This window comes from Thunnus albacares, chromosome 7 (assembly GCF_914725855.1).
Source record: "Thunnus albacares chromosome 7, fThuAlb1.1, whole genome shotgun sequence".
In the NCBI taxonomy this organism is placed as follows: Eukaryota; Metazoa; Chordata; class Actinopteri; order Scombriformes; family Scombridae; genus Thunnus; species Thunnus albacares.
In genome coordinates this window covers 21,925,812-21,939,989 of record NC_058112.1, presented here as the reverse complement: position 1 = coordinate 21,939,989, position 14,178 = coordinate 21,925,812, and the positions used below count along the sequence as shown (strand labels likewise).

The 14,178-nt window shown below is 42.2% G+C and overlaps 2 protein-coding genes across 6 annotated transcripts in view; one reads left to right on the top strand and one right to left on the bottom strand.

Moving 5' to 3' along the window:
- Positions 1–29: 29 nt before the first annotated feature.
- bncr (bouncer) lies at positions 30–1,570 on the top strand. 5 transcript variants are annotated; one of them, XM_044357711.1, is made up of 3 exons: positions 110–126; positions 443–522; positions 908–1,570. In XM_044357711.1, exons 2-3 carry the CDS (start codon positions 509–511, stop codon positions 1,287–1,289), a joined length of 396 nt encoding a protein of 131 aa, XP_044213646.1. In that variant the 5' UTR covers positions 110–126; positions 443–508; the 3' UTR covers positions 1,290–1,570. The 5 variants fall into 5 exon arrangements, with proteins under 5 accessions (XP_044213649.1, XP_044213646.1, XP_044213647.1 ...); XM_044357714.1 differs by lacking the exon at positions 443–522 and having other exon boundaries at positions 30–126; XM_044357712.1 differs by lacking the exon at positions 110–126 and having other exon boundaries at positions 133–522.
- Positions 1,571–4,168: 2,598 nt separating this feature from the next.
- reln (reelin) overlaps positions 4,169–14,178 on the bottom strand; it is a 107,264-nt gene continuing 97,254 nt past the window's right edge. The window contains exons 54-65 of the mRNA XM_044357227.1: positions 13,886–14,061; positions 13,703–13,809; positions 13,375–13,617; positions 13,090–13,265; positions 12,919–12,992; positions 12,256–12,417; positions 11,759–11,916; positions 11,223–11,442; positions 10,849–11,046; positions 10,311–10,409; positions 8,227–8,232; positions 4,169–5,589 (exon numbers count right to left, since the gene is read on the bottom strand). Of these exons, the coding sequence (XP_044213162.1) occupies positions 5,493–5,589; positions 8,227–8,232; positions 10,311–10,409; positions 10,849–11,046; positions 11,223–11,442; positions 11,759–11,916; positions 12,256–12,417; positions 12,919–12,992; positions 13,090–13,265; positions 13,375–13,617; positions 13,703–13,809; positions 13,886–14,061 (1,716 nt within the window). The 3' untranslated portion in view covers positions 4,169–5,492. The remainder of the gene's footprint in view (positions 5,590–8,226; positions 8,233–10,310; positions 10,410–10,848; positions 11,047–11,222; positions 11,443–11,758; positions 11,917–12,255; positions 12,418–12,918; positions 12,993–13,089; positions 13,266–13,374; positions 13,618–13,702; positions 13,810–13,885; positions 14,062–14,178) is intronic.

Genomic DNA, 14,178 nt, shown 5'->3' with positions numbered 1-14,178 from the left:
TCACAAACAGGTGTGTTGGAAGGTGTGGCCTCTGCAGGAAGATCTGGAGTAAGCAGTAAGATTAGAGTTCGTCAGGAGAAGCGCTGAAAAGTTTTGACTGGAGTTAAAAATTTGTAGAATGTTCACGTGAGTCTTTACATATTGTTTGTAAAGTTGCAGGCTGGAATTCTGTTTGTGGCATCACTTTCCACCTCAACAACCTTTAGCATTTTGAACGTGACAGTAGAAAGAGTGATCAGTAGAAACCATTAACACCTGTGTGTTGCAAGGATAAGGAATGTCCCTTAACTTGCTGAATTTCTATGGTTTCACTAATGAATGTTCCTGAAGACAAAAAACATTAAACAGAGGGATGAGAAGTGATAAAAGATGACTTAAAGGGGCACTCAACAGATTTTTATGTGTCAAAGTCAATATCCTAGTCATGTTGATTACTACACAGCCTATTAAAACAGGAGCTGCAGGAACTCTGGAGAAGCTTTGTCAAGCCTGACATGAAAGTGCCAAGATGAACCTAACTAGGTGGGGGCAGGAGGCTCAACATGTTGTTCAAGGATCAGGAATGATGGCGGGAGCTTGTTGTGGCCTTATGTCCCACATATGACGAAGAGGATTGAGTTAGTCCAAACTAGTGGAGTGTAATATAGGAATTTACAAGGAAGGGTCTAATGAAAGATGCTATTAGGTTGTATTATGTAAAGAGTAAGATCTAGTGCTTTTGGAACCTGAAGTTACGGTATATCAGCCTCTGCTACCTTGATTCTGACTGTTGTTTTTGTAACTCTGACAAGTTCCTAAACTTTATGGAAGTGTGTACTATTAACTTGCTGTAGTACTCTCCTGTGACTTTTATATCCACAATATTAAGTCAAACCAGTAAATCACCAGGCCTCTCTTATCCTTGCAGGCCGAACATGTTGCAGCTCCTGCATATTACTGTGTTGTGGTTCCACCTTCTCCCGTCGCTGCTCTGTGACAACCTGCGCTGCTACTACAGCCCTGTCCTGGAGAAAGAGATATCATTCGAGCTCATCGTGACAGAGTGCCCTCCTGATGAGCTGTGTTTCAAGGCAGATGGTCGTTACGGTAACTATAGTGCCCTGTCGGCCCGTGGCTGCATGGCAGAGAAGGACTGCAGCCAAGTGCACCGCCTCCGCCTCAAAGGAATCATCTACACCATGAGCTACGCCTGCTGTGATTGGCCGTACTGTAACTCCTGCCTGAATGTCACAGCCAAACTCTCCATCACTGTAGCACTTGTGACTGTAGCTGTGATAGCCAGCTTGTGACTAAAGACACCTGATGCACAATATTATGAGGACCATTAGCGGTCCATGTCAGGAGGGAAGATGCTCATGTGAGTCAACAAGAAGTGGCATCTCTGCAGCCTCAGCACAGAGTAATGCTGAAGGTCTGCAGAATTATGTGGTGAATACCCAGTCTGAGGACACTGAGGTGTGCACCAGGGTGATGGCAGAGATTTTAACTGCTGTTGATTTTACAGTGTCTTAACAAAAATCTGTTTTTAGAATATTTGAATGTCCATGAAATAAAACATTTTAAGAAATAATATTGTATGATCTCTCACCAATACACATGCAAACACCAGTTTAGCCTGGTAATATTGCATATTTCTCTTATTGTGACTAAATCTCATGAGAAGACCTACACTAACTAGAATGTCCATTCCCTTAAGAGAATGCATTATTGATGCTAGCTGTTTAGACTGCTAGCTGCTGCTCCAGCAGCAATTTTGTTAAATTTTGTAGCCCCACCTACAGGTGAAATTGTATCAAATGCTACAGACTTGTTCAGCATACCTGTCTGTTCTGCATTGCCAAATTTAGTTCCAACTGAATGATGCATTTAGGAGACATATTCAATGTGTATTGGACCACACCAACAAAGATTTGGTGACCAATTACAGGCAAACAGTAAAAAATATTGAAAAACAAACTGATAAGTTTTGTTCAGGGTCATCCAAATATGGTATGCACCGAGTTTGGTGAAGATAGGATGAAATATGCAAAATAAGAAGCACAAACTTCTTTTACCCAAAAATGTAAAATGACAGAAACATTTTGAAGACACGAATGGGTGTGGCCCATATCCATAAATTGGAACCCACAGGAACCCACAGTTGCTTGCAGCAGTCGCACAATAACAATATCTTTTATTCAACTCATGAAACTGGGCCACATATTTGTTACTTTTGTTTGATATGCGGTATCACTGTATTGCTAGAGGTCAGATACTCTAGGAGCACTGCTCTTTGAAATGGCCTCTGTTACCAACACGTGTAACTGTCTGCAGCGAGTAACGTGTATATCTATCTATCTAGATATATCTATCTCTCCATCATTGTTTGAATTGTTTTAATGTTGATCAGAGAGAAAGCATTTCCTCCTCTGACACACATTTAAAAAGACCCACCATGGCACCTATGGTGTCAATTGTCCAGTCTAAAGGATTTCTGGACAATTTTCACATCACTGCAATGCATGCTGGGAAGTATATTCAAATACACTAACACTGTTTCCTAACAAATTAATTTGAATAGAGGAGACAAGGTGACAAGGAGTGGGGTTTGTGTGTGTGTTTGTACATGCCAGAATGTAGTGTAGAGTCTTTCTTTGTATTGTTTTTTGTGTGTGTGTGTGTGTTTGTGAGACTGAAGCAATTTTGAATTGTGAATAAAACCTGAAGCAACTTAAGGTTTGACTTTACATGTACTTTACTTGGAACCAGCTGTGTGTCTCTTTGTCTGCATTTTCTTCTTTTACAAGGAGCATCAAACCCTCAACCTTGTAATCTCATAGGGAAGCCGACCATGAGAACTGTGCTTAAACCACCGAGCTGGCAGACTAGCCTTGACATGTTAAAAAAAAGTCTCATTTTGTTGAGGAGAAACTGATTTGCTGAAAAATAAAGCTTGTAGCCCAGAGATTTGTACATCATTAGTGGCAGCAGGATTAGCTGAGAAGGAGGATATATAGTATCTGTACACAGTGTTTGAAGAGAGAATCTGTAAGTTTAAACTGGACAGCCCTCTCCCTACCAATTATGATTTAGATCTCAAAAGCTATAACTCCTTTAGGAAATATATTTACATTTTGAGAGAAAAGAGGCTTGTGGCAACAATTTGAGGTGTGATTGTGGAGTTAAAACTGTGGGAGCGAGGTGTTTTCTTTTTCTGTGCCTGATGACATGCACACTGATAAGATCTGAAAAGTTCTGTAAAAGCCCTCACTTCAGACTTAAATTGCTCCAAAAGTACAAAAGGTATCACAACACAGAACACAACTTTGAATATCGAAAGTTTGCTGAACGTTTTAAAGTTTATGTCAGAGCAGTTGAGTTTCAAAGTTACAAAGTTTCCAACTCAGTTGGATCATCCTATTGAATGTCATTATACATTTTCATATTTTAAGAAATTATATGTGGAATTACTGGAATATGCTAATAATAATAAAATAATTAGCCTACATCACTGAAACATTTTCAACATATTAGAATTGGAACCGTGTTTCGAGCTGTAACAGTGTGGGACTAGTTAAGTGCCAAAGAAACAAGGTCAGAATAAAAATAATAAAGAGCGAGAAGAACAAAGCAATTGTTTGATTGCTGCAGAAATCACACTGCTAGAATTATCCTATTTACAAGTGTTTCATGTGTAGCCAGATGTTTATTTCTCAATGCCACAGAACCTCTGTTGTTGCAATGAGCCACACTATTGCACCGGGTTAATCTTCCTTCATGACATTAACACAGGCACTGTAGTTTATTTTAAGTCAATTCCACATTAAATACAGCTGCCATGAATACTGACTAGTACACCGGAGGTGTATTGAGCAACATTGTATCTGCAGCTGAAAATAGTTCCCAGCAAATATACAATTTATTACTGTTTCAGTAACATTTGCTAAAAACTTAGAAAACCTTTTTAAAAATTAAAATGATATATTTGTGACTCATTTTTAAAGATGTATGTCTTCAGCAGGAACAATTGGGCTTGGGGCTAAAGGTCACAGACAGGGTGATTAAGTTGAAAATTATTGAGAGCAGGACTTATATGGTCTTGACCTTGTCATGGGATTTTAGAATAATGCCAGTCTTATCCTTCTTATCCTAAGTGTGAAAAAGAGCAGCTCAAGCAATGTGTACAGTATGAGGTTTGGACAGTTCTTTATTTCCCTTTTATAAGGCTGCTGGGTCTCCCCATAGTGGATATACATATATATACAGGAGATTGCTATACTGGAGTTACACTGAGGGCAGAGGGTCCATATTACACAGACTTCAAAAAACAACACTAATAGAGCCTCACCTCCAGGTATCAGAAATCAGCAGAGAGAGGGGTGGGGGGGGTGGGGATGGGGAAACAGCACAAGAGAAGAGGGAAGAGAAGGAAGAGGGGAGATGATGCAGTCTGAGAGCCTGACTCGACTGCCTAATAACTTAACACTAGAAAATAACATACATTTCACGCACAGTGCATCTTAAATAGGTTACGTGAAGAACCATTTACCATAAATATCTGTATTTTCGGGAACCAACATATATAAAAAATGATAAAAAAAACAAAAATCATTGTTCAGTCTTTAATTTTTTCTTATTTTCTCCTTTCCCCATCGTGCAAATCGTTCTTTTGTTCCTTTTTACTGTAGAGGCTGGGCTTTTTCCGCCCTGCCCACATCCGTTCCAGATAAACGAAGAAAAGGAAACAGAACCCAGCACCCCCCTCCCCTCCCTCCTTAAAAGCATATGAATTAGTAGAAAACGAACAAACAAATGAACAGAACACCACAGTCAACTCATCACAAAAAGAACCCACAGACACACAGAACAGCAAGAACACAGTTTTCTTTTTTTTCCTTTTTCTTTTTTTTTTTTAGTTTCTTTGTCACTGTTTTTCCTCTTAATGGTCAGTATCATCGTCGTGGTCTTTCTCTCCTGGCGTACTGGTTGGCGGCAGTGGAGCGGTCCTCCCCCCGGCGGCTCAGTGGTACTGGGAGGAAACTCCAATCGGCTGGTCAGTTCAGCAGTGATATATTATCTCTCAATTTCACAGTGTGGTAGGAAAAGGAGGGTGAGGAGAGGAAGGTGGAGTGACGGGGAGGTAAGCCAGATGGAGGGATGTCGCAGGTGGGAACAGGAATCAGAGGAACCACAGCAACATTTAGAAAACAACTAGAAACCCCGACTGTCCATGGAAAAAAGTAAACAAAATGGCTGCTTCACTCCTTTCTTTCCTTTCATTCCCGCCGACTCATGTGGTTGGGAAGGCCTTGTTTGGCTGGAGCGTAAACTGATTGGATGGCCCGTGTTTCTGGCAGAGGGTAGTGGGAGAGGGGTAAGGGTAGTCTAAGGCTGACTGGAATCCACTGGTGTATGGGACTCGACAGGGCGATATGTCATCAGGAGAAAAAGGATGTGTGTGGCGGGTCGATGTGTGATTGGCAGGTCAAAGGGCGAATCCCTTCTTGGTGTGTTCAGGCATGCTGTCGCAGTGCCCGCCGCTTGCGGCTGTAGTAGTGGCGCACGCCGGTCTGTCTGGCAAAGTTCATCATGTAGTTTTGTTTACGGGTGCTGCAGGGATACAAAGACAGTGAAAGAGGGAGGGAAAAGAGGAGTGTGAACATTAATGATTGAGAAAAAGGCACTAAAAATCCACACATTCCCATGCACACACTCTCATCCATGCACGCAAACACACAAATGGTCAAATGCAGCTTCTATACTCTCTCACATCCTGGTTCATGCTGGAATTTTTAACCATGTTTCAGCCATAACCTCAAACACTCAACAGCTCTATGGGTCTCATGGCTCGGAAAATGGGTGGCACTACTCTACAAAACTCTTGTTTATGTTCTGCACAGATGAGAGGCAGCTAGACAGTGAACATGGCGGTAGAACTAGCTACATGTATCCAATGGCAAACCAAATGTCACAGGACACAAGACATGGGACACAGAGTCTACGAACATACTACAACATACTAGAGGGAAACTCTGACACTGAGTGTTTGAGGTCAGAGTTAACAGCCATCACTGGGAGAAAAGAAAAATAACTAAAACAAAGTCATAAAAGTGCATGGTAGTGAGCAGAGAAGGGGTGGTTTTGAAACTAAGAGACACAAAGAAAAGCTGCGAAAGATCGCTCTTGTTTAGCCTGTTCATTGCCTCTTCCATCCAGCAGGGCGGTGCCAGTGAGCCAGGAGTGCAGCCAGGGCAGGCAGGGGCCTCTGCGAAGCGGGTGGGGGGTTGGGGATCAGGAGGGGTGGGGGAGGGTTGGGGATGATGTGTGTTGTGTGTGTGTGTGTGTGTGTGTGTATGATGGTTGATGCAGTGAAGGTAGAAGTGTGAAGGCGAATGTGAGGCATAACTAGTAAACTGGATGTATTTAAGTTATGGAGTGTTTGTGCGTGCACGCTTATGGGTTTCTGATTTTTGGTCAAAAACCAGAGGGCAGTGAGAAGGGAGCTCCTGGCTCAGGGTCATGTTGTTGTCCAAAGACAGACAGACAGCCATGAGTGAAAAAAGGGATGGAGATCTGTCGCAACAGTCGATCCATAAAGCCATGCAAGGAACTGGATGGAGGAGGATAGTTAGATGAAACTCTCCAGTCACACGTTTTTTCATTTGGATTTAATGGTGCAAGATGCTCCGCATTAAAGCTGATGTTAATGTATGAATGAAAAAAAGTCTTTCAGTGCTTGGGCTTGAGTGAAATAAATGCTGGACCTACAAACAGTGCTCTTTTTTTTTAAGTAGGACCCTTGAATTGTGTGTGTCAGCTTGTAAATTAGCAGCCAGGTCAAAAACAGTAGAATGCATTCTATTAGAGGAGGTAGCAAGAACAAAACAAACATAAAGGTTTAGTGATGGATTACATCACACATATACACACAAACACAATACCACTGACATTTGTGTAAATTGTTACACCAAAAATGTCTCAAGGAGTATGTAAACTGCACATTCAAAATCAAGGCCACTTAAAGGGGACCTATTATGCTTTTCCTTATTTCCAGTCATATATATAATGCTACAATGTCTGATGTTCATATTGAAGTATGTAGAAGTAATCCCTGTGAGCAAAACGCACCGGCTTCAGACTGCTCTGAACATTCACTGCTCGGCTAACATTATGGTGTTTTTCCATTGTTTTGGACTTTGTCACAGCGAGCTGGCATGCTGTGAGTCTTTTTCCATTACACAGCAGGCAAAGTAAAATAAGTTGTTTACCTGTTAGAGATGTGCTGGTCATCTGCATCTTCATCAAACGCGATCATCACTGTGACTGTTTCTGCTTGTACTATTCCCTCCTGAATTATTCCTAAGTGATCTGGTGAACAAAGAGCTTCAAATATCTCAATATGATGTTGTGTTGAGTAATTTTTTAGTGCCGAAGCTCTGCTAATTTGGTAAGGAACATGTTTAATTTCCTGTAAATTCTTCACAATAAAAGTCTCCATTTATTTAGTCATTTAAAAGCTTCTAATATGAAGCAGTAAAGCAGGAAATGTTGGGTTTTGCATCAACAATAACTTAACACGACTCTGATACGGCTGCCCTTCAGCAGGCCTCCAGAGAGCTGTCCAATCGGAACAGAGTGGGCTCATCAGGAGGGGGTCCTTTAAGAGACAGGAGCTAAGACTGCCTGTTAAGAGACAGAGGCTGAACTGAGGAGCTGCATAAAGGACCAGTATACGATAAATAAGGAGTTCTTTGAACTGAGAATCATGCAAAACTACACGAGTGGAGTCCCAGAATAAATATATAGAGCTGGAAATGAGCATAATAGGTCCCTTTTAACATGATTTCTCTCTCATGTGGTGATGTTGGGTTTTAGGGAACACGCTTCAAAATTGTGAGATACAAATTTTGCCACCACCTTAATATTTCACTGCTCTGCTTATCCCTCCATCCACTGTGTTATAATGAATATTGTTAATCTTTCTGTGCTGAGAGCTGTTTCTGCAGATCTGTGTGTTAGATCATTTTGTCAGCGAGCCTCCACCTGGACACTGTGAGCTGCTGGCCTGCTTTTTGACCTTCCTGGGGCTCAAGTTAAAGCAAGAGCATGGAGATGACCGTAATGATGATGAGGAGTGCTGGGTGTTGAGTGAAACTGAGGGAGGGTGTGCGCAGTGTAATAAGGAGAAGAAGGGTCTGGAGGGGGGTGAGGGAGGGGGCTGCATTCAGGAAGAGGCGGAGAACTTACCTGACACTACAGCCATGCCAGAGGGAGCAGAATACAGAAGAGAGCAGAGGTTAGAGCGCGAGAGGGGGGAGGCAGGAGGAGAGGGCTGCTGTCTCGCAGAAAGGTCTGGGGGGGTAAGAGCCCCGGCCTGGGGAGGCAGGGGCCCAAAGTGGGGAGAAGGGAAGAGAGAGGAGAGGCAGAAAAATAGTCAGAGGTTCAAAGAAGAAGTGAGAGTGAGTGGGAAGACAGAGAGAATGAAGAAGAAAGATGATGAGAGAAGAATTGGGAGCAGAAGAGAAGTTGGGTTGGTGGAGATTAAGTGAGAGACAGCAGAGAAATGTAACACAGATGAAGGGACAGTGAGAGAAAACCACAGGTAGAGGTGAAGACAGAGCAAGATATACAGCAGTAATCCATCCGTTGTATAATGCCAGAATGGGAGAAGAAAAAGAGAAAGAGGCAAAGAGGGAGTTTGGAGGAAGGAAAGATGGAAAGAAAGGAAGAAAGTAAGGAAAAAGAAGGGTGAGGAGGATGAAGTAAGGTAGGATAAGATGCAGCACAAGCAGAGGAGTGAGCACATGATCAAACACGTCAGTGACATTAAGCAGCAGGGAGGAAAGGCGTGTGGAGCAAAAGAAAAGATTGAGCAGGAGAAGGAGTGAGAGGAAGAATGTGTGAAGGAGTGGAGGAGTGGTGAACAGAGAGAAATAAACAGAGCAAAGTGTGAGGATTACGATCACTCTTTTCAGCAGACACTGTTGAAAACCGTGCGAGTGCAAGGGAGGGAGTGGGACAGGTCACGGCCACATAGACCAGGGGACAGCTCAGGTTAGGCATAAGTGTGTATGTGTGCAGTTTTGTATGTGTATCAACTGTACATGAAGTGCCTTATATGACTGTTGTATGCAGCATTTGAAATGCATTGGGTATACATCTGAATGAACAATCATCACCCACATCAGATGGAATATTGCTCTGATACCCACAGCAACATGCAGAAAATGCATTCAAAATGCTTTATGACATTGTCATATTAAGAATATGCTAGCTGAATATAGGCCATGTATATGATATCTTCAGTGCCCTGCAGAATCTCCAGTTTTGTCATTTTTAAGGTCTATTTGAGAACTGGAATTGTCTTCCACATGGAGAAAATGTTTAATGATCCCGGTGACAAACTAAAATGCTAATAAAATATGGAAAGAAAGAGAGATAATCAGTGAACCAGTACAGGGCAAGTTCTATCAAATCAAATTTAAGAATTTGTAAGAACCTTTTTACTCCCAGTAAAAGGAAATATTGGACCATTTTTGGGAACATTAAAACAAGAATACACCAGACTGTGGGTCTGTCTGACAACACTGACGTGACAGTAGAACAAACACATAGTGTCATAGATGTGAAGCCACCCTCACAGTTTCCAGTATTGTAAAGAGGAGTTTGATCTTAGTTAAGTGCTCTCTGTCATAACTTTTAAGGGCCACTGGAGGCAGATAGGCTAACTGTAAATAAGTGAATACATTAATGAACAGATATGTGAATGACTGCTTCACATCTAATGAGTGCTTCAGTACAAAAACAAATAACATTTTAATAAATTTGAAATGTATGACTTTATCTAAATCTAAATCTAAGACCTTTTAAGGCTTTAAGTATTATATGTCTCAAGACATTTAAACACATTTTATGGAACTGCAGACATTTCATTTTTATCTGGGAGATGCACGGCTTCTACAAGACACTGAAAATATGATGATTTGACAGCAGGAGTTAATCTGTTGTACACAAAACAGCCATCCACAAACAGAACCCTTCAAAGCAAAGCACACTGCAGTAATTTTTCTACTCTGCTTGTCTGACACTAAGAAACCGTGATGAGAATATAAACAACTGACTGCTGAGAAGTTTATTGTAGGTCATAGGTAGGCAGTACACATGTAGATGTGGCTCATGTCTATGTGTGAATTGTATTCTTGTGTTTGTGTGGAATAGATGGGACCATTTCTATAGGTGATGCTGAGGCAGAGGTAGAGGCAGGGGCAGATTGGGGCTCTGTTGGGGGCCAGTCTGGGGTGCCGGGGGCTGGCTGGGAATTGGGTACTCACAGAACTACTTCCACATGGTCCAACGCCCACTGGTCATGTCCCGCACCGTCGTGGCGTGGCTGCCACCATCGCAGCATCACCCCTTTAACCCTCGCCTCTCTGCAGAGACCATGGGAACATTGTGAGATAAGAGTAAGCTTGTGAGGGTCAACAAGTATATTAGTAACCTCATGCCAGCCAAATGGTGTTTACACTGGTTTAAACTGTCCACTATCTAATAAGGCCTTTTTAAAGGATTTATAAGTTGGAAGTGATGGTTTTATTAATGGTTAATAAATTATTCAAAAAACCCTTTATTAATTACTTATTAAGATGTATAATTGCAGATAATTTAGTAATGTTAGCGGATGGCTTATTAGAAAATGAGAAACTCTTTATCCTTTACATTAATAAAGCACTGGTGAAGAATTTAGTAACACTATTAAAGCCTTTAGTTAAAACTTACAAACCCTTTATAAATGGTGCCTTATCAAAATATCATTCAGTTTAAATGGAGTGTCTATCTGCATGTCTCTGTATGTCTCTATGCATCACTCACAGTGGAATGTTGTAGGAGACTCTCTGAGCCTTTATGAAGTCTTTGGGCTGGTGCTGGGCGATTACGTGCCAGCTGACTCCATTGTTGACACTGTATTGCAGCAGCACAGCTCGATCTACTGTGTCAGCCTGGTCCAGAGCTATGTTACAGCTGTCTGTCTGTGCCACGCTGCCGATTTGCAGCACAAACATGATCTTACTGTAGGGAGACAGAGAAGGGATGGTAAAGGGAGAAAGTTAGAGAAAGAAATTCCAAGTTGATATTACAGATTTACTATAATATTCCTAAATTTGATGAAATTTAACTGCAGCTAATGAGGTAGGTAGGTTTATGTGTGCATAATTAGTTTAAGTTTATTTTGGTAATACCTGTACCTGGCTCTAGTGAGGTCCAGCGGTTTGGTAACAGCCTGCCTCATCTTACAGCCATTGAAGTAGAGTGAGTCTCCGTGGGCATGCGGTGACAGCTGTCCACAGCCGCTGCCCACTCCACCACCCTGGATCAGCTGCCAGCTCTCCTGAGACACACTGCCTGACTCAAAGTTGTCCTTGATGGAACTGGGCAGGTCACTGCTGGAAAGGGAGCAGTCATCACCTGTTCAGGAAAGAAAAAGAGAAGAGGAAGCAGAGGGAGGGTGATGAAATTGGGGGAATATAATTGTTCATGATGGGGTTGACATTGATTGTAAAATGAAAGAAAAACAGTTCATTTCTTTCAGCAATTGTGATGGACTGTCTCGATTACATGGAAACACTTTTCTCCTTTTTATCTTTTCACTTTGTTCACCTACATCATTTAACACAAACATAATGTATATCCACCTGACACATGTCTGCTGAACAGTATAAATGCTTAAGAACTGAATGTGTGTTGTGTTGTGTTTGAATATAATATGCTGTTCATGGCCCACCATGGTGTCCCTCATCACAGATGCAGACCACTCCATTTGTACAGTAGCCATGGCCACTGCAGAGCCTTGGGCAAGCCTCCCCAATGTAAACATGGTCCACTCCCCAGCTCTGCCGCTCTCCTGTCCCCTCCATTTGAATCCAGCGGAACTGTGTAGCCCTGGACATATACAACAAATCACAAAAGGTAGGCTGTGTGAGTGTGTGTGAATGATTAGAAACTTCTTCTGATGAGCAGGCACTTTGCGTGGCAGCCTCTGCCATCAGCATATGAATGTGTGTGTGAATGGGTGAATGTGGCATGTAGTGTAAAAGTGCTTTGAGTGGTCAGAAGACTAAAAAGGTGCTAAATAAATCTAGTCCATTTACACTGTTGCAACAGAGAGAAGTGTTGCACATGATTCTGCTTATATGTGTAAAAATGTAGACAAAAAGGCACCAGTGTAAAGTCATGTTATGTTCCATTGCTAACCACTAAAGTAAAATGTGTGCCTCCTACCCTGAGGAGACATGGTCAGGCAGTTGGACAGTGACCCTGGTCCATGTTGAGCTGTTGACTGGACTGTAGATTGTGGACTCATGGAACTGGAAGGGAGAGCAGCCCACGTTGTTGACTGAAGAGGGGAGGCACTCAGACTGTACCAGCTGCCACGAGTCAGACCTGACAGGGGAGAGTGAGAGCTGAAAACTGTCCATATAAAATGCACCTTGTGAACAAAATAAACATTTCAAATTATATTTAAAAGGTAATAACGCATGTAGAGTCAAACTATTGCTGCTGGATTGATAAAACCTGACATTTAACAATGATGTTTTAGATCCTTTCATGGTACCACCTGTTCTGACTGATTGTCAGGTCAGGTACTGGTTTATGACCAGGGGCTGTTGGTGTTAAAACAGCTTATTAATTAATGTCTATTTCCACCATAGCTGGAAAAATCTTCATGCACTGACTACAATTTGGCTGTTCCCTGGAATAGGAATGATACACCATAAATAAGAAAATGAGCTCAGACAAGCAAGGTACATTGTGTGTTGTTGTTTCATAACAGTGAAATTACGTTCCTTTCAAAAAAAAAAAGTATGTTTAGTTTTTTAAGTTGTTTAAGTGAGTTCAGTTGTTTAATGTTTTTGGGGTCTCTCATTGTTTTGTTTTCTTTACCTTGCATCCTTCCTGTACTGCAGCAGGACAGAATGATGGTCTTCACAGGTGTCTGCCTCACAACCAACAACAATCTGCAGCAGCGAGAGAGATGGAAAGGACTTAAGCCATCATGTACAAGACGAATGACAGCTGTTATTTTAGCTATTTGGCCGTCTGGCAGTATTGTACCTTGAACTGTAAAATATATCCAGGCTGCACTATGAGTTCTCGAGTGGCCAGGATGTTGTGTGTCCTGTCTTGGTTCTTGTTTGGCCAGTACAGATGGAACGATGGGTTCCCACAGAAACCAGCTGTACGCACAGCGTTAGGGTAGAAACTCCAGCTTTCCTCATGAGAAACACCCTCTAGTGAACGGCAAAGAAACAAAAAGAAGAGGAAGTTTCAAAGTGATTCTTGACTGATCATGTAGTTGTCATCTAAGTTTTCACCTACTGATTACATTAACACACTCACCATCATCAAAAGTGTCGAGCAGCGTGGATGGATTGATGTCTGAACCCCCCACCAAAATGTTGTCAATAGCCCACTGGGCTCTTTCCAGGCTGGGGGTGGCCAGGCCAGAGGAAATAGTGAATGGCTGCCACCAGCGTAGACGAGTAGCATTGGTCAGAGCTCCTTCTGGGAGGACAATGTAATCTCTCCTCACTGACACATACTTCAAATAGTCCATCTCATGCAGCAGTGTCCAGGACACACCTGAGGAACAGATATGGACAGATTGAGAAAATGAAAGAAGAAACAGAAAAATACACAATGCACTGCATGCATGTTGTTAGTGTACCTCCATCAGTAGAGTAATCCAGCAGCACTCCCTCTTTACGACAAGTTGGACGGTGGCACATGGTCATGTTATCTTCACTTCCAATCCTGGCCCAGTACTCCACAAACCTATGCACAAAAAATGAGTCAATGCACTTAAAGTAGTACAATATTTGAAGATAGTTAGAAGAAGTTAGGTACTGACTTGGCTCCACGGAGGTCCAGATCAGCAGTGACAGCTTGTCGGGCATCAGCCCCTCCAAAGTACAGGGCCGTCCCCTCTACCAACACACCACAGTCTGTACAGGGCCTACCGCCCTCCAGCACCTGCCACTGAGGGCCTGCTGCCCCTTCCCAGTCAAATCGCTCCTTCAGAGATGCCTACAGAAAAAAGACACACATACCTGAATCATGGAGTATCTCAAACAGATAAATTCTACTCATCATATACTTTTCTAAACTGTTTTTCATTTCATATTCATATTTCATTTTTGAAAA